This window comes from Barbus barbus, assembly GCF_936440315.1.
Source record: "Barbus barbus genome assembly, chromosome: 15".
Lineage (NCBI taxonomy): Eukaryota > Metazoa > Chordata > Actinopteri > Cypriniformes > Cyprinidae > Barbus > Barbus barbus.
Window position 1 is genome coordinate 12,006,483 of NC_136743.1, and position 19,781 is coordinate 12,026,263.

General features: G+C 37.3%; 1 protein-coding gene across 1 annotated transcript in view; it reads right to left on the reverse strand.

The window, feature by feature from the left end:
• The window catches only part of astn1 (astrotactin 1), a gene marked incomplete at both ends in the record, with an annotated part of 275,148 nt that overhangs the window by 198,769 nt on the left and 56,598 nt on the right, over positions 1 to 19,781 (reverse strand). Inside the window, 2 exons of the mRNA XM_079434773.1 lie at positions 910 to 1,059; positions 2,256 to 2,649. Coding sequence (XP_079290899.1) covers positions 910 to 1,059; positions 2,256 to 2,649 — 544 coding nt within the window. The remainder of the gene's footprint in view (positions 1 to 909; positions 1,060 to 2,255; positions 2,650 to 19,781) is intronic.

Sequence of the window (19,781 nt, forward strand, 5' to 3'; positions counted from 1 at the left end):
TCTGCATCTTAAAATGATTTTTCATGGATCATGCGACACTGAAGTTTGGAGCAAGATTGGCTGCTGAAAATTCAGTTTTAATAGGTTCAAATAGGAATTATTGATATATATAAAAAAAAAAAAGGAAAATCGTTATATTATATTATTATTTCACAATACTACTTTATTTCTTAATTACTGTATTTTGTTTGTTTTTACTATATTTTTAAAAATGAATCCTGCCTAAAAAAAAAAAAAAAACACATACACTTTTAAATGGTAGTGTAATTGCACTAAAGATTGCTGCAATTATGGGCCATATTTTCTAAACAGTGCAAATTAGCACAGGAGCACAATTCCAAAACACGCAAATTAAAAAACACAGACGCAACATCTCATTTAAATATCAACCAAAGAAATATAGCAAGCGCAGTGTAAATTAGCGTAGGCGCAAATAAGCAGAACTGATGCTCAACAGGTGCGGGTGATCTACTTACAACACAGGCGAAAAATAGTTTAAGACATTCTTTTTTTGGGCGTTAAATAATGGCACAAACACCAATAAATTGACGAGCGCAAACATTAGTAAATGGCGTTGTGTGATTCATTTTAATTCTCTCATCCCATAAATTTTGCATTTGAAAGGGAAACTCTAAAAAATGCATATTCAATAAGGTCAGGCACAAAAATAACTGACAGTACTATTTTAACACCAAAAGATGGTTTGCACTGGTGCGAGCTGTTAGTAAATCTGGCCCTATGTGTATTATAAGTGATTTTAAAAGAATATACACTAAGATAGAAGGCTAATCAGCTAGCATGTTAATACACAAAAAGACATGACATGAACAACAGTACAAAACACATACTGAACCGTGGATGGCGAACTGTACGGTTACAGGAAACATTTCACTCAATACCCAGACTCACCGTGTGCTTTGCTGGACAGACGCTTGCGCTGGTTGGTGGAGGTGTTGTGTGGGAGAAGCGTGTTTTGCTGGTGGTTGCTGTTGACAGGACTGGTAGCTATGATGTTGTCCTTGTACTTGCTCATTAGGGACAGTTTTGTGCTATCGTTCCCTGATGGAAAAAGGTTAAAATTAGGAATGAAGAGAGGCAGACAGATGAGCGGCAAATAACAGTCCACCAAGGTCATGTGGAGACACTTTATGTAAACGCTTGTCATTCAGAAGTACGAGACTAAGTGGTCTATGTGAAGTATATTCAGGGTTATGTTACAATGAAGCAACTGAGAGCCTTCACAGCCCAGCGATTCAGGATAAGACATTCAGTCATTCACCATTATGCAATATCGCCATCCCCTGTAGTTAGTCTGCCCCTTCATAATGAGTAAATTGCACAACAAAGACAACTGGCACTGCGGGGTTTTTATTGTATTAGGCAAATTACTGTGACAGCATGAAATCGCTCCTCTCCTGCAAAGCTTTTTAGGGGTATTTATAATGGGCTACTCTTCAAGGCAAACATCAACATCATTTCACATCTGATAAGGGGCGGCCATTCCAAATTCTGTGTGTCCAATAGACATGGCCAATCTGGCACAGACTCAGGTCTGGTCATGTGACTCATATATAGTCTTGACTATAGCAGAGCTGAAATGGGTGCCATGAACCCATGGCCAAATAAGCAGTTTTATTTAGCAGGAATATATAGCGTTATTACTTTGATATTATTTGGGAAAAATAGCTTTAGCTAGCTAAATAAATAAATATGTCATGTTGATTTCCTCTTTGCAGTTGTTTTGATATAGGCTTTATCCAATTTATGGAGCTTGCACTTAACCCAGGCTTTCTCACTCACAGCTGCATATCGAAAAGGCGAGCTCTACTGCTGACTCTTGAGCTCTTGAGGTGAAATAAATATTTTCAGGGCCAGCAATGTGCAAATGATGTGCTTAGCACATGCAATTTAAATCTCACAGGTTCCTGGATGTAAAAACAGATTTAGAGTCACAGTGTACATGCATAAACCAAAATAATGTATTATGCTTTATGCATATGTACATGTACATGAAAAAATTCTAAAGTGTTTTTTTTTTTTTTTATGTAGAAAGAACTTAGACTTGATTTACTAGGATAAATCAAAATCCACAACTTAAAAGCTCAATTCATTGAAATTGCATTGAAAAAAAACAGTGCATGCTCACATTTGAAATGACAATAGGGTGAGTAAATGAATTTTATTTTTATTGTTTTAATTAACAATCCCTTTAACTTAGACTCTTATGCAGTGCAGTGTGCTGTGGGCTCACAAACCTGGAGTGAGATCCATAACAGCTTTGTCATTGCACCCTTGAAGTGAGTCAAGCGTACGTGTCACCTGACTGGTGAAGTCCTCGCCGCCGTTCATGCACTCCCTCTGCAGGTGGTGGCGTAGGTCTGTGATGTCATACTCATACCCATCCAAGATCGGAGTCTCACGGATGCTGAGGGTGCCACTCGAATTGTGCCCCTGTCCACGAGAATTTCTCAAACTTTCCCGAGCCTGTCCACCCATCAGCACAGAGGGGATGTAGTGGATCTCATTGGCTGCTTCAGCACTAGCACTCTTTTGCGGCTGAGGCACACGGCGACGTTTACACCAGCGTCTACGAGTGTAAAGGATCAACACCAAACACAGGATGGACAACAGAAGAGCGATCATACCACCCTACAGAGAAAAAATGAAAGGGAAGATGGAAAATGGGAGAGAGATAAAGTTATTAAGAGAATAAAAAGATACTCTACTGAAATTCTTGGTACAGAAAATTAAAAGGTTAAAAGAGAAACCAGAGATTTTTTTTGATTTTTTATATATGATTGAAGAAGAATTTTGTGCATCTGCCCAGATAACTCCAACCTCAATTAAATACGGTCCAAATTATTCCATCCAAAATTATATATGAAGATTTATAATGATCTGATTCAGGTATAAAGATACACAGGGATGAGGAATTTTTGCAGGCCAAAACCCAGAAATTAGTATTTTAGCACTTACAGTTCCACTCTTCTGAAGTCAATGAGTTTTTAAATGAGTTTTTGGTGAAATGCCTGAAATTGGCTCTGTAGTTAACACAAGCTCAATATATTGTCATGCTTTATTCTATGGCATGAAATATATCAGTAATACCCCCTTTTGTTTTTTTTATAGCCAAGTGGCTTAATGGTACTACAGTTGTCAGGGTCAATAAACCTCATCACAACAGGTAAACTCATCTACTCACTAGTCGACATTCGCAGCCTCATTGTATTTATAACCATGCTCTTTAAAAATACATTTATTTTAGTTTTTGTGTGTGTGTGTTTTTTAATAAAGATCAAATAAGTTGCTGTAAGCTTAGTGACTGTGACAATGAAGTCATGAAGTCATGGTGCAGTGGTATTTGAGGAAAATGTACTGTAAAATGTGCTGTATTTTGTAGTTTAACTGAGTATCAAATAGTTTACCAACATTTAATCCCTACTTGACTACATTTTTGATTAAGCATATGAATGGTTTACTCCACTACACTTGAGATGACTAATCCAACTACTCATTGCACCTAACTTTTTCTGCAGCAGTTTATTTCTGCTACAAAAGAAGTGATATCGCCATCTACGGAGCATTGGAGGTACTATATATTGTGCGTCTTTGCCTTTACTCACCCAAATTTGTCAACAAGGCTACAGTACACGAATGTGAGTGCATTAGCAGGTGCCTGTGAATTGCAGGTGTTTCATATATGAGGACATGGCAGAGACCTTTTTAAAGGATATTGTGTTTTACTTTATTTTTGTAGGCTTAGACTTTACTGTATAGGTTTATTGAGCCTATTCAGTAAGAGTAAAATACTTAAGTACTGTTAAAATCAGATACTCTAAGACTTTTCGTATTGGAATTGGTGGCTTGTAACTTGTAATGGAATCATTTTCGCTGTAATGTATTTGTACTTTTATTCAAGTATGGTTTTCAGGCCGTCCTTACACCTCTGCTGTTGTATGGTTAATTTATAGCCTAACTTCAGATTTTTACTTCTTATGAATATATTTAGATTTCAAAATTAATAAAAGTGGTGTTCATTTGTGAAGACTGTCATGTTTTTCATTTCTGCAGTAATCTTAAAGCCAATGGAAAAATACAGTTGTGTTTTTGTCAATGGAACTAGCTTTCGGGTTTGCCTACAAAAAAACGTCAACACTATAAGAAGTCAACTGACAGATAAATGGCTCATTTCATGAACTCTTAAATTCAAACTAAAGACCCAAGTAATAAATTGCAGCATGCTCTTCCACTGATCTGAATTTAAGAATGATGAATTTCATCCATTTCACAAGTAAAAATTCCCTAATATAATAATGCAATAAACTGTTAGTTATTGATTCTAAAATTCTTAGCACTTTCAAATGTATTACATCATTTTCTGGTAGTGCAGATCTGTACATGGCCAATTACAGGGGGGAAAAATGCGGTCTAGAAAAAAGGGTAATTCATTATACAAACAATAACTACATTAATATAATAAACCATATTTGCAAACAAAATTAAAAAGCTTGTAATAATCATGATTTCAAAGAGATATACAATAAGTGCATTTGTGTAGCTAACTGAAGAAAAACATGGAGTACTTACTAGTTGTTTTCTGCGCATTTTAAAAATATGACCACGATTATGACTAATTATGGGGGGGTACAGAAGTTCCCTTGTAGTCACTGCAACAGCATGATTACATATGCTGCTAAAGACTGCTGGATAAAAACCATACCAAGATTGCGGCCACATATAGCACCAGATCCAATAGATAATTAGTTTTGCGTAATTCGATTTCCTTTGGGTCCATCGCTTTGAATTAGCCAAACAAGCAAAATATGTAAGGCTGCATGTTACAGATGGTTTAAAATTAGCCCAGATGGGATATCTCTTTATGAAGGGGAAACTATTACGACCAAATGAAACATCGTAGTCTAGCAGCATGAGGAGACTTAATCGAATTAGCCAACGGATACAAGTGATGCTGTTATGGGTTTGTCACATTCTTTAACAACTTTAAGCAGATGTCCTGTAAGTCATCAGCTCCCAAAATGGGTTATATTTTGGAGCATTCTGTCATTTTCCTTGGCAAAAAAAAAAAAATGTATTAGTTGCTTGGTGCCAAGTTTGTTATTTCAAAATAAACTGAGAATGTGGTTTAAAACATAACATATTATATAGCATATGGCTTACAGCTGTGAAGAAACAAGGCATTTACCAAATAATGTATTTTTCCCATATTAGCAAACATTTAAAAGACTATTATTAACTATTTTTAAAAGACAATTATATATATATATATATATATATATATATATATATATATACACATATATATATATATAGGGGTGTCATGCACTCATTATTTTTTGATTAGTTGATCTATAGTGGGTGATGGTCAAAGTAACCTAATAATGTAATATATTAACTATGTATAACGACCTGTCTGTTTACTTAAGTAACAGATATGGGCGTCATGCCATAACATAGTTTTAATACGACTGACTTTATATTTAATGTGAATTTAACATTGAAAGGTAATATGAATAAAACATTGTAAGTTAGGTTAGGTTACTTATCATAACACTTTCATTGTACAGAAGAGCAAAGAACATGGTAACGTAATCAGTAGCTAATGATTTGCATGGGTATCATTATGGGGAACGTACCCCCTCACTCTCAATGGGCATGACGCCTCTGTATATATATATATATGAAGAGTTCAGATGCAAAAACCTCTAAGCGCCACCTGAAATTTTCATTTAAAATGTGCATTTTTATCAGGCTCCAATGTTTAGGTTCAGTAATTTTACTCTAACGGCAATGTATAGGCCCTTTTCTATGAAATAATAGTGAAATAGCTGAACATAAATATAGGAGCCTGAAAAAAATGCTAATTTTAGAAGAAAATTCCAGGCGGCACTTAGGCGGCTTTTGTGTGTGTGTGTGTGTGTGTGTGTGTGTGTGTGTGTGTGCCGACTGAGGGATAGCTTTTTCCTCAGGCTATCAGGCTAATGAACAGTCAAAACTAATACACCCTACAGCACACTCCCACTTTACAATATACCACGCACTGCACTTTAATTCCATACAGTTCAAACTGGACTACCAGTACACTACTGCACAAATACAACAATCTTTTTGCCAGCACTGGATACCATCCAATGCACATCCATGACATTTGCACATCCGGTTTATATATAATCTGCTGCATCTTCGCATATTACTGTGTGTATATAACGCAGAATGTGTACTACATACTGTGTATAATGTGTATCGGTAACTGTATGTCTGTCTAATAGTACACCGTGTGTACTGAGTATATGTATGTGTATATTACACATTGTCATCTGTATAAGTCTGTACGTATGTATGGTAATGTCTATATGTAAATTGTTTCTGCACTGTCTGGAGCACGCTCTCAAGAATTTCACTCACGAAGGCACATGTGCTGTGGTGATGTGACAATAAAAGTGATTTGATTTGTGTGTGTGTGTGTGTATATATATATATATATATATATAATAATTTTTTTTACAATTTTATTTTTATTTAAGATAAAGATAAAGAATTATGTTTTATGCCTTTCTTGTATTTTACATAATTGAACATGATTAAAATTCTGCAGAACAATCTGTCGACAAGGCACAATTTTGTCAAGATTATTGAAGAAAAACTATGCATGGTTCTACATTTCTTCATAATAAATCACTTCCTGCTCTGCTGGTAAAAATCAATGCAAAATGTGCATCACAATCTTTTGTTTAAGAATCTCATTGACTTTCATCCCTCTGAAAGTATGAGGATGATAAATAATTGTTATTTCTTAAGACAAAAGTTCTGTTTTCTTGTTTGTTTCTGCATGAGCGTGTGTGTTGTGAGACCAAGGGACCGGGCCAATAGTAATGAGTGGGTCATTGTAGGACAGTTTTTCAGATGGGCCTTTATCTGATCTAGGTGGCGTTTGCAGAATAAATGAGAAAGGCAAGAGGAAATGCCCTTTCCGTTCAAGGGTGCATGTGGGCATAAAACAAGGTATTATCGAGCACTTAAACTCTAAGAGCGTGTATAGCGAAGAAGAACCCACAGGGATAAAAGGGATTTACTGAACTGGTCAAGACTCCCATGTTTTATTGTCTTATTTATTACACTTCCTCCATTAAATGCTATTTGGTGCCAGTATCAGTACCTCCATCTTTGATATCCATGTACAAGCATGGACAGTATCCAAAGCAAAAGAAAAAAAAAAGGAAAGTGCACTTGTATATCACTGTTATTTTAGTATCACTGATATACTATTATAGCATTTTTAGATTTTAACTAGATTTAACATTTTCATAGGGCTGGGTGGTATATCGAGTTTGTATGATTTATCTATATATTTTTTATAAGCGATACGGTATGAAGCAATACCGTTAATATCGATATAAAGTAGCTTGATGCGAGCGCATCTGAAAAAATGGAGGACACAGATCTATGGAGGACACAGACTGAACTGCTGCGGAGAAAGTGCATAATGCAATTTGTTCTAAACATGTGACATGCTTTATATGAAGGGCTTTAAAAACCTCGTAAGATATATAGTAGCCTATAGTTTATAGTTTCAGTTTAAAGCGGCTCTGACAGAAAGGCTGTGTGTGCCGCTGATAGAGATGCGCTGTTTAATGTGTTTGAGATGTGCTGTTTTCCTAAATGCATAACTTACATTTCACATGTATATTCTCCATCTGTAAATGTTAGAAAGCCATGGAAATATTTCCATTTTGCTGTCAGAAGTACATGAGCTTTAGCTTTGCTATTCTCTGCTAAACTTCACAGACTTAATTTAGAATGAGCGCTGTGTGATTTTAACCCCTTTTTACACATAATATATGCCTATTGCCTAACATGGTTACATTCACTTTATTTGTTTTTGTTTAATCCAAATACAAAAATTGGCAAATCAGCCAAAAATGACAGAGATATGAATTTTTGCTCATATCACCCAGCGCTACATTTACATTCACATTTAGTCATTTAGCAGACACTTTTATCCAAAGTGACTTACAAATGAGGACAATGGAAGCAATCAAAATCAACAAAAGAGCAATGATATGCAAGTGCTATAACAAGTCTCAGTTAGCTTAATTCAGTACACGTAGCAAGGTTTTTTTTTTATTATATAGTAAATAATAGAAAACAGATAGAATAGAAAAAGAATAGAGCAAGCTAGTGTTAGAGGCCTTTTTTGCTTTTGTAAATTGTATAATAAATAAAAAGAAAACAGACAGAATACAAAAAGATTAGAAAAGCTAGTGTTAGATTTAAAAAACAAATAAAAGTAAATGAATAGAGTGCAAGTATAAAAGGGACAAGTTTTTTGTTTTTTTTTAAAGAATAGAATTAGAATAGAGAGTGCTAGAGTTAGAGGGTCAAATAAAGATGGAAGAGATGTGTTTTTAGCCGATTCTTGAAGATGGTCATTCCACCAGGAGGGAACATTTAATTTGATTTTAGGTTTTATTTTCATATTTCCTGCTTTCGTTTTCATTTTCATTTAATTTTAAGTTTTTTTGTGTTTTGTCATTTTTATTAATTTTATTTTAAATAATATGCCTCTTTATATATATATTATTAAGTTTCAGTTTTAGTTTATTCTATTTTAGAAAATTTCAAAATGTACAATCTTGTTATTTTAGACTTTGACCTGGTGCCCATGATTAGACCATGATTAAAAGATCATCATCCTTTCTAGACTGCAGTGAAGACCACCATGTGCATAAGAAGTGCACCCTTGGGAGGTTGTGCATTTAAGAGGATGCATATGTATTACTCAATATGCATAGACTTTTCATCTTAATGTCCATGTAAACTGCATTATAAATACCCACCTTTCAGCAAAGAGTTTCGGACTGCAGTGTAAGCTGAAATAACTATTCCATGAGCCTCATCCTCGTGGCTACCTAAAAGATTCATCATTCATCGATTTTAACATTGCTTGCCCCTCTTTCCAGCATTCTTAGCCATTGGTTACATTCATGCAGCCTAAGGCCCTTGGGAAGGAGCTCAACGCAAAGATATATCACTTTCCTCTTATGGCTGCTAACAGGGCAGAATCTCCAGCAGGCCTGTTTTATAAATCGAGTTGAGCTTTCAGGATGTTTACACCTTTGCATCCTGGTCTTGCTTTGCAGGTGCCTATAGAGATGCATAGCTGAGATGGGACTAGGAAAAACAAGAGCATGTAACGTCTGAAACAATTTCAGAAAGGTCAGCGTTTTGGGGCTTAGTGCAGCTGTTGAGTTCCTATTTCAAAATGCCTACTATCAATACTAAGTAAATAAATCAGTTTCATACATCAAAAAAAAAAAAAGGTGTATACAAAGATGGAGAAAAGAAGCATGTGTTTCCTCTTACAGCTCACAGGGTGTTTGTCAAGTAACTATTTTATTCGCTGTTAGCCAATGCGAGAATAATTGATTTCTGCTTTATTGCTTTAGCTCTCCTTCGTATCCAATTCTGTATCAACCTTAATGCCACCCCGCCAGTTTCCTCTGAAGCATTATCTTCTAATATTCCCAGAAGAGATGGAAATTATCCATACATATTTCAGATAGGGGAAAAAAGAATATCAGTTTACCAAGAGCTACACCAGCACAAGGCGTGTGATGTGCTATTTTATGGGCGATGGGGAGTAGGAAACAGAGAAACAAAGAAAGACTTTAATCACATCGTAAATTCTGGATTTATTAGTTCAGTCGAAAACAAACAAAAAAAATGGTCTGAGACATTAATCCAAGGGCCACGTTATTGCCGCAGCAACAAGGGAAGAAAACCAAAAGAAACAGCATCAATCCAAGAGGTCACCAAGTGTGCTTCTGCTGAAAACTAAATGTGAAATGACAGATGAAGTTTCTTATAATATTTAAAGCGATGAAATCATATGATCGCTTAATGAAATACAGGAAGCTGAGAATCTTTTAGGATGCATTAGTTTAATCAATACTGTAACTACGTTAGCCTCATATATCTTTCAACCACCATTCAATAGAGAAAGTCTATGGCCCATCAACATACTGAGAGTGTATGCAAGTTCTTTTCAACAAGACGGAGATGGAGTCTTTGTTTTTATAAATACAGTGGCCCCCAAAATATTTGGAAACATAAGTCATATTTAAAAATGTTTTAATGTCATTAGATTTAGATACAAAATAACAAACAATGTGCAATTACTTGTATTAGTTGTAAATAAAACACATATTATTTTTTTACTTAAAAATGTAAATATTAATTAAATGTGTCACTTGTTATTTCTGTGAGTGAAGATTGATTCTACACCTTTTTTAACATATTTTGGGCCAGGTTTACTAAACAGGGCAAATTAACGCGAGAGCACAATTCCAAAACAGTTCCGATGGGTGTGGAAATTTCTGATTTACTGACAACACGTAAATTAAAAAACATAGACGCAACATCTCATTTCCATAATGACCAACACAATCTTCCAAGTGCAGCGCAAATTAGCATCAGTATATGTTCAGAAATGGATAATGTGTTATTTTGGCAAATAAATTAATACGTGTGGAAAATATCCTCTCCCGTCTACCACACGCTCTATGTTCTCTGTGGTGCCTCCTCCTAGCAACAAAAATTGCAGCTATTTCAAGCGCAAATGAGTTTATGACATGTTTTTTTGGGCGTTAAATAATAGCGCAAATACCAGTAAGGCCAAACGTAAGTAAAAGACGTTGCATGATCCATCTGGCGCAAAAATAACTATGTCCACTCCTTTCCAGTGCTAATTCTTCACTGCGCGTCTTTAGTAAACCCTGACAGTACTATTTTAACGCCAAAAGACGGTTTGCCGTTAGTAAATCTGGCTCTTTAACTTTCATCTCATCAATAAATGACATGTATATATATACACACACACTCAAAATTAAATTTTAACTTTATATTAAATAATGGCAATATGACATACATTTTTATTTGTGCCTCAAAGGACAGATAATAAACTAAACATACTATATCAAAACCATAACATTACCCGTTTATTCCTCTATAACAACAGACTGCCACATATGCTTGGGCACCACAATAAATGTATTGTCTATTTTGAGGGAATAACAATAAACTCTATATCATTTTTTTCTTCCCATAGCGTTGGTTGTTCATGTTGTTATTCATTGTGTTTATTAGACTAAAAAAACTGCATCTACTATTGTGTTAAATCTAGGACACAATACCATCTGTTTCTGTTTCCAATTTGAGGACGGCTGTCAGGTGTTGTGATATAGATGCAATGAGAACTGTGTTACACGAGATGCCAGTCTTTCCACCCAGTGTGTGCAAATCACTGCAAGGGCACGGCACAGCTGAGCCAGCCATCCGCAGAGATATAAACCACTGGGGAACAAGCTTGAAACTGGCAAATGGGAGAAACGGGGGTCAGGAGCAGCCTATGGATGTTCAGGCTTGCTGAGTAGTGCAAATTGCCGCTTGTAAAACGGCCAGCTGAATGGAGGGGAAGGTGCACATCAAAAAAGCTCCCTGTTGAGAATACAGCCACCTCGGAGAACATATTAGTACGAAGCGGGTGCTAAACAAGGTGGAAAAATAGCTTGCTAAATAGCAGAGGTCCCGCAAATGGTGGTGGAATGCAGCATTTGATTGTAGGTGGGATTTGGTGACTTGTTAATTTGTGGAGACCCCCCTGCAGTTGACTCAATTGCTCGTCTATTACAGAAGCCCAATGACAGTGGCAGGGAAGAGGGTGGTCGCTCTTTGACAGCAAGCCACTGCTGCTTTCAATAGGTTACACATTACCCCCTAAAGAGAAGAAAAATAAGCTGAAATGGGAAAAAAAACATTTTCAATTCACAACGTGGCCTTTGTGATAGCAGCTGGAGATACGAGCCGAAGAATAGATGGTTTAAAAAAAGAAGAAAAAACTCATCAAAGTCAAAATGACAGCACAGCTGGGCTTTCATTAAAGCACATTTGACGAGTGCTTATCCATCCACAAACCCTAAACTATCATGGTGAGACACCGAGCCTGGCGCCGAACGACCACCGCGCACCACTGAGCTGAGCAAAAGCCCCAGCTGGCCTGAAGACCGCCACGTATGGCCCACAATAGACATGGATGGGTGACAGGTGTCTACACTGGCGGCTTACTCTCTTTGGGACTGGCATCGTTGCAAAGCACTCAAGGAAGTGACATGATTTTAGGGGGTACTAGGTTTAGGAGCTTGCCCTCCGGCCGAGACGAGTCAGAGCCAGGAGGGGATGCGGCGTAGGTACCATCTGTCGCAGAGATTGCCCGTCGCACCACTGATGAAAAACTCCCACTCTTCTCCCACCTTGCAATAACACAGTCTGAGATCTGAAGGCTAAGAATAAAAAAATGGCTAAATCAAGTGGGTAGGATGGGTGCAAAAGGAAAGAAATTTTTATTTAAAGAAGGCTTTTTATTCTCTTGCATCCTTTGCAAATTTGAATACGTTCAAATTGGTTTGTTTTCGAGAGCAAGTTGAGGACTCAAGGTCATCTGATAATTTCACATTCTGCGAGCATCAAACTATGTACAGCAAAGCAGATATGACCTGTTTTGCTCAGATTTTAAAATAGAAATGATCAATCACTTTTCTGCCTTTGAACAATGCCCTGAGAAAACACAATATCAGAGGACAAAAGAAGCGTATGGTAGACTTCTGAAATAACAAGGCAAAGATGTCTCTCTATCTGCAAATGTTCCAGTTCAATTAATGTTTACGCAGTTTCCAGATTAAAGTTTAAGATATATATATATATATATATATATATATATATATATATATATATATATATATATATATATATATATATATATATTTAACTGTTTATTTTTTTACAACTATTTCAACATTCATTCATTCATATCACTGGTCAACTTCTTTTTAGCTTATTAGTCCTAATTTAATTATTCACCATGATAGGTGGACATTACCTTAAAGACAAGATAATCAGCCAGTCACAATGACACTGATGAACTTCTTCCAGCATTTTATGCAGAAATGCATAGCTCATAAAATATATAAATAATCTAAATCTAATCAGCAAATAATTACGCATGCATATATCTTTCTATGGTGCCTTCTAAAAAAATTATCATCTCAATCATAAGCTGTAACGAACATAAAATCATCAGTGAAAATTAATTTGGTCTAACAACAACCTTTATGAGCTTCTACCTCATTTCACCCTACACAACCTTATTGATCACGGTGGTGTCTCAATCGTACAGTGATCACATTATAAATCTTGTTTGTACATCTTTACTCTGAATAATTAAGTAATTAATGACCGGGACCCAATCTTTCAGCTGTTTACAGTTCATGGACATCAAAATACAATCTATATGTGCTTAAATACTGCGCTGTCCTTCATGATACAAGCATAATGCCATGAGAAGAGAAAATTGTTTGGATCCCGTTGCCTTCCTCAATGAGGCTGAATCATCTGCTGACTTCCTGCATGTTGCCCTTAGAATACTAATAACTATCTTTGTAGGGATATCAATGTCAGAGTCTGTGTTTGAGATAGGAGGCATGCAATATTCTTCAGCTTCTGAGGGATCAAGCAGGGTTCGCTCAATAGAGGAGGTTTCCCGGAGCTCGGAGGAATCATATTCCGACAGGGATCTTTCAGTAATCAGAGGCTTTGCACAGAGAATCTACTAACCATCCAAAACAACTGCCATACTGCTCTAATGTGCAATTACAGGATTTGAAATTCAAGAAGCAAAGGAAATCCAGCAAAGCCTGGAGCCCCCATATGTTCCTTTTAATTTATATAGAAATAATGAGCCATTTGTGCATTTCCTATGAAAATATTTGCATACCAAACACTTGACTTGAACAGCCCATTCATTCATTCATCTGAGCTACACAGCTCGACACCGCTAACTATGCCCCATGCAAACCCCACTGATGTTCATCATGACAATTTACAAATATGGATTTTCCACTAATTATACTGAGTGTGTTTAAAAGCTTTTAAAATCCTTATGCCCTCAAGAGTCTTCGCTCCAATTGTTCTGAGGTTACTGGGGATGACAGTAGTACAACGATCTGAGAGAGGAGAACCATGAAGCCAGGAGGCGCAACCACTAATTGACTGAATCCGAACAAACACTATCTTCCTTTCTTTCTCACACATAACTTGAACTTTTCTTATCTACATACTGTTTTCTCTCCTGACTCAGTCCACATTGAATCTGCAGCTACAGAAGTACAGAATTAGTTTTTCTTCCTTTTTTCTTTATTAGTTCAAATTAAAAATATGGAAGCTTGTTTCTGCCACTAAATAAAACATAAAAATGGTTATGGCAATTCTCACAATTCTGAAATTTTTTTTTTTCAAATTGTGAGTTTACATCCCACAATTCAGATTTATTTCTCAGAATTGCATGATATAAACTAACAATTGTGAGTGATAAAAGTCATAACTGTAAGATATAAAGTAGCAATTGTGACTTACAAAGTCAGAATTGCGTGATAGAAACTCAGAATTGTTTATTTCTTGTAATTCTGACTTTTTTCTCAGAATTGTAAGGGAAAAAAGAATTGTGAGATTTATTGTCAGAATTGGGGGGATAAAAAAGGCAGAATTGTGATAGAAAAAGTGGCAATTACCTTTTTCATTTATTTTTAATTCTATGGCAGGCTTCCATATATAACAGTTTTGGACATTTATTGGAAACTTCTTTTTGCTAATTTTCTAATTATTTTTAATGTATAGACTTCATTGTTTTACTCTTATCGAAGACCCAGAATTTAAATCTCAAAAGTATGAAAATTCATCATAAAAATACTATGACACTTGTCACATCCATAAATGTCCTTCTGGTAGTGCCGGTGTTTCTCTTTCTTCCTTTTTCTCTCTCTCCTGCTTGCTCTTCTCTGTTGATCTTTTAGGCCGCCTCCCTTGATAGCTGATTGACTTAGGAAACTGTCAGTTATCATTAAACAACGTGACGCCGACCTATCCGCTGCCAGTAAAGTTCCTGCCGGCAGATAAAAGGACGCTGAAAGAAGTGAATGGAGACCTCTTTTGCTCACTGCTTTTTGCTGTCATTTTAATTGTTTTGATTTGCTTTTTTTTGTTATTGATTTATGCCAGAATATTTTGTCTTTGTTTGACATTCGTTAAACCTTACCACCTTTTTTTGATTCATCATTTTTGTTTGATTGATTTGTTCTTATTTTGTAATTCGGATGGCGTTGCTCTCTGAGCTTTGATGAGCTGATGCTGTGATGTTTACTCTTTACTCAAGAGGAAGGTGGATAGGGAAAATGTCGTACGACTTCCATTGTGCTTCATTTAGGTAACTCTGTGTATAGAAACCCCAGGTAAGAGGTGAACGCCACCCCCAGCGCTTGGCGCTGAAGATTTGTTTTATTTTTCTTCCTTTAGTTAGGTTAGAGGTTTAAATAAGATAGAATTGGTTTGTTTCTTTCTTTTGGAGTCACTAGCGTCCCCTTTCTCTTGGGTTGATTTGCTTAGTTTTAGTTTTTTTGTTCATTTTCTTTTTTCGGAATTGTAAATTTTCGTAAATATACTTTGTAATTATATGGATTATTTTTCACTTTGTATATTAAATCTCCTTTGTTGGCAGTTCGTTGTCTTTGCATATTTAGCAATAATTCACATTAAACATATTTAGCTAGCTAGATAGAAAAGGATCACTCAAATCAGAAATAATGTGAAGGCTATGATGACTGCAGTGAATATGAGCGGGAAGTTATATTTCTCAAGGAATTTATTTGTTCCTTCTGAATATTTTCAGCTGACAGCTGACTTTTTTTCTCAGAATTACATGATTTAAACTCGCACTTGCGAGTTAAAAAGTTATAGGCTAATTCTTAGATATAAACTCGCAATTCTGAGAATATATCAGTCTTTTTCCCCCCTCAAAACTGGACTTTAACTCGCAATTCTGACTTTATAACTAACAATTCCGAGTTTTTATCTCACAATTCTGTGGGAAAAAAGTCAGAATTGTGAGATAAAAAGACTGAATAACCTTTTTTTTTTATTTTATTCAGTGGCGGAAACGGGCTTCCATAGAACTGTGATATTTCAAACATACTGGAATACTTTAGATGCGGAGTGATGTTTCTGATATCAGTGAGCGCGGAGCGGAGCTGGAGCGGAGTGATTATTAAATGTTCGGAGCGCTGAGGGGAAATTGTTGACGCTCCACTCTGCTCACATACTCCGATCGGACACCGCCACACAAATGTGGCTTTTTGTTAATGACTGTCGCATTATTTTACAACAGCTCACTACCAGTTACAAAATACACTGTAACAGTCAGTCACAGCCAATTCTGGTTGCAGTTTTCATCAATTAATATCTTAAATTCTATTCTTAAAATCTTAAAAAACATTTTTGGCCCGATGCCAAACTTACTTGCCGACCCCAGCCCTAGACCATCTTAAAAGGGTCGTAACATTTAATGGGGGCTCGTCCGGGATCAATGAATCCCAAAAATTATAGTAATTGTGGTAATTTTGTAGATGTGTTGGTGGCAAAAATTGACATTGCATTGTTTGGTGTATTATGACAGTATGGGTCTTACTCATGCAATGTGGTAGTGTTATGCTTATTGGCTAGTTGTTCATTATGGAAGTGTTTAAGAGTTTGTTACCAGTCCATCTATAGAGCAGATTGATTTGTGCAGGAAGCAGGATTTATTACAGATCACAGACCATTTTCAGATTGTTGTAAGTAAACAGTCTCTTAAAAAAGAAATAAAACGAATACTGATCTTGCGTTTGAATGAGTTGCAGGTGTTGCCTAAAGGCTAGTTCACACTACAGTATTTTAAGCCCGATTTAAGCCCGATTTGCATTGGCTGTAATCGGGGGAAAATCTGCGGGTGATCGGCACTTCGCGATCTTTTCCCTTCGCGTAGGGGAAGTCGTGGCCTAATGGTTAGAGAGTCGGACTTGTAATCCAAAGGTTGCGGGTTCGAGTCTCCGGCCGGCAGGAATTGTAGGTGGGGCGAGTGAATGTCCAGCGCTCTCTCCACCCTCAATACCACGACTGAGGTGCCCTTGAGCAAGGCACCGAACCCCCAACTGCTCCCCGGGAGCTGCAGCATAAAATGGCTGCCCACTGCTCCGGGTGTATGTTCACGGTGTGTGTGTGTTCACTGCTGTGTGTGTGCACGTTGGATGGGTTAAATGCAGAGCACGAATTCCGAGTATGGGTCACCATACTTGGCTGAATGTCACTTCACTATACTCTTCACTATACTCACTATTTATGTGTGAACTACACAACGATGCATCAAAGACGCTCGCTGACGTGTCGCCGACGCCAAACAAATATCTAGCATGCCAAATATCTGAACCGGTCGGCCGACTCGACATCACGTGGTGACGAGCTACAGCCAATGAAAGAGCAAGGCATATGTTGAGGTCACCGGAAGAAAAACAACAGCAACTTCGCTGAAAGAAAATGCTTATATTTTTGCACATTAGCATCTTTCACAAGCTTTTGGCTGCTATATTTTTTATTAACCACCAATCGTTACTATTGCCATGACTGACAAACACTCACACTACACTCCTGTTCTCACCCAGTGAAAAACACATCTCAGAGCAGAGATGAAACTGACCACACACCGACAGAGCAGGTTACTGCTGATATGAAACAAGGTCTCAGGACTCTTTTAAATCGAGTCATTTTTAAAGAAATTCAAACAATAACTACCTTTTTGTGGCTCTTCAATGTGTTGTGACAGATCACTGTATTGCCTCAGTTCAAACACGTGAACCGATCGTCTTTTCATAATTACTTAATGCACGAAATGAACATGAATAAAGTGTTTAATTTCAACCGCAGAACACACCATTTTAAGTCCACCGAAGTTAATCTACTCTCCTGTCTGATTTGGGGTTAAGGCTAGAAGGGATACAGCTGCGGCTACTGGGCATGCGCATTTACATATTTTCCGAGCCCACAATATAACGTGAAACCTATGAAAATTGTTTTAAAAAGCACATAGCGCCATAGTTTCATCACTTTGCGAGTGTCGCAGTGACCGTCTTTTTGCAGTAAAGGACCTGTCATAGTTTAATGAGTGGAAGATGACATGAAGCTCGCTGTTAACCTGCATTGAAAACAGATGAGGGTGCATGTGCATATACAGCTCACGATCGGGGCGAAGTTCATTTTGTCCACAGAATGATAAGAGCACACTTTTTAACATATTGTTTTATTATTTAACACTCAGCATTTAACTTTAGCCCTGCAAGCTATGCATACAGTGCATGACCAGATTTTCTGGTAAGCAAAACAAGCACTTCACAACCTCAGCTTATTGCCGTTACCATGGCAGCCAACAACAGCACAGCTTAACCCTCCTCACATATTTATATTTAGTTATAATGAAAAACTTTCAATTCAGTCGATCTTTTTCACCCCGTTTTAACGTATTTCTGTGAAGACTGGCCAGCTGTCAGGCATGTTCTAATTGGTCAGATCACCTCTCAATCAAGCTCTTTGCGAACGGTCAATTCTCGCGTGTTTTTAAGACAAAACATGGTTTAGGGACCGAATCGAGTAGTTGGGTGACAGAGTTGTTGTCAGCTCGTGTAGTGTGTAACCTCTGGTTGCAGATCATTTACATAGAGTCATGTAGTGTGAACACCACAACAAATAAAAGACAGACAATCAAGTCATGTAGTCTGAACGGCACAACGATCTGCCGACGTGTAAAGTCCTGTAGTGTGAACTTGGCTTTAGTCAAACGTTGGGGGTGTTGAAACGGGCAGAATTGTTAACGTGGATGGCGTGGCTCTGGCGCAAATTCAGTTCTAGGGAGAAGAACAAGCGAAGTGGCAGAGCTGATGCTGACGCGGAGGCCGAAGCCAAGACTGGCTTTTGAGCCGTTTTCATCCCAGTTCTGTTGATTCACGGGAAGGCACATGACTGAAGGTCGCACCAAGCTGAACTGAACTTGCAGTTGGAAGTACGCAAGCTGGAAATCTAGGCAAAGAAGCAGGTGAAGCTGAGGCAGCTTGAGCTAGCTGCATCGAAAATTGTTACTGGCTCAGCTGTACAGATAAACACAGATTAAGCCTCTTCTCCGCGGGTTGGTTTAGCCCCACACGCCTTTGATGTGAGTAAACACATTGCACTCGTTCCTCAATTTAGAGAAACAGAAGTAGATTCTTACTTCAGTGCGTTTGAACGTATCGCAACTTCTCTCTGTTTGCCTAAGTAGGTCGGGTCTTTGCTTTTGCAATGTAGATTATTTGGTAAAGCACAAGAAGTTTGTTCTACATTATCGCTAGAAGAGAGTCTGAAATATGAGTCTGTGAAGTCCGCTATCCTGCGAGCATGTGAGTTGGTTCCAGAGGCTTATAGGCAACGCTTTAGAAAACACAAAAAAAGTCCACAAACATTTGTGGAATTTGCTAGGGAGAAGGGAGTGTTGTTTGATAAATGGTACACCGCCAGTAAAGTGAGTGATTTTGACTCTTTAAGATAATTGATGTTGCTAAAGGAGTTTAAGGGATGTTTATCTGACCGAGTAGTTGTGTTCCTTAATGAACAGAAGGTAACTATCACATGCAGCTGTACTCGCAGATGAGTTTGTTTTAACTCACAAGAATGTATTTGCCTCTGCATGTCCTGAGAAGTTACAGATTGAGAGTTCGCAATCTCAAACGTCATGTTCAAGATTTAGCCCACCTCGTAATAAAGAGGAGCGTGAATGTTTCTACTGTCACAAGAAAGGGTATGCGATTGCTGATTGTTTG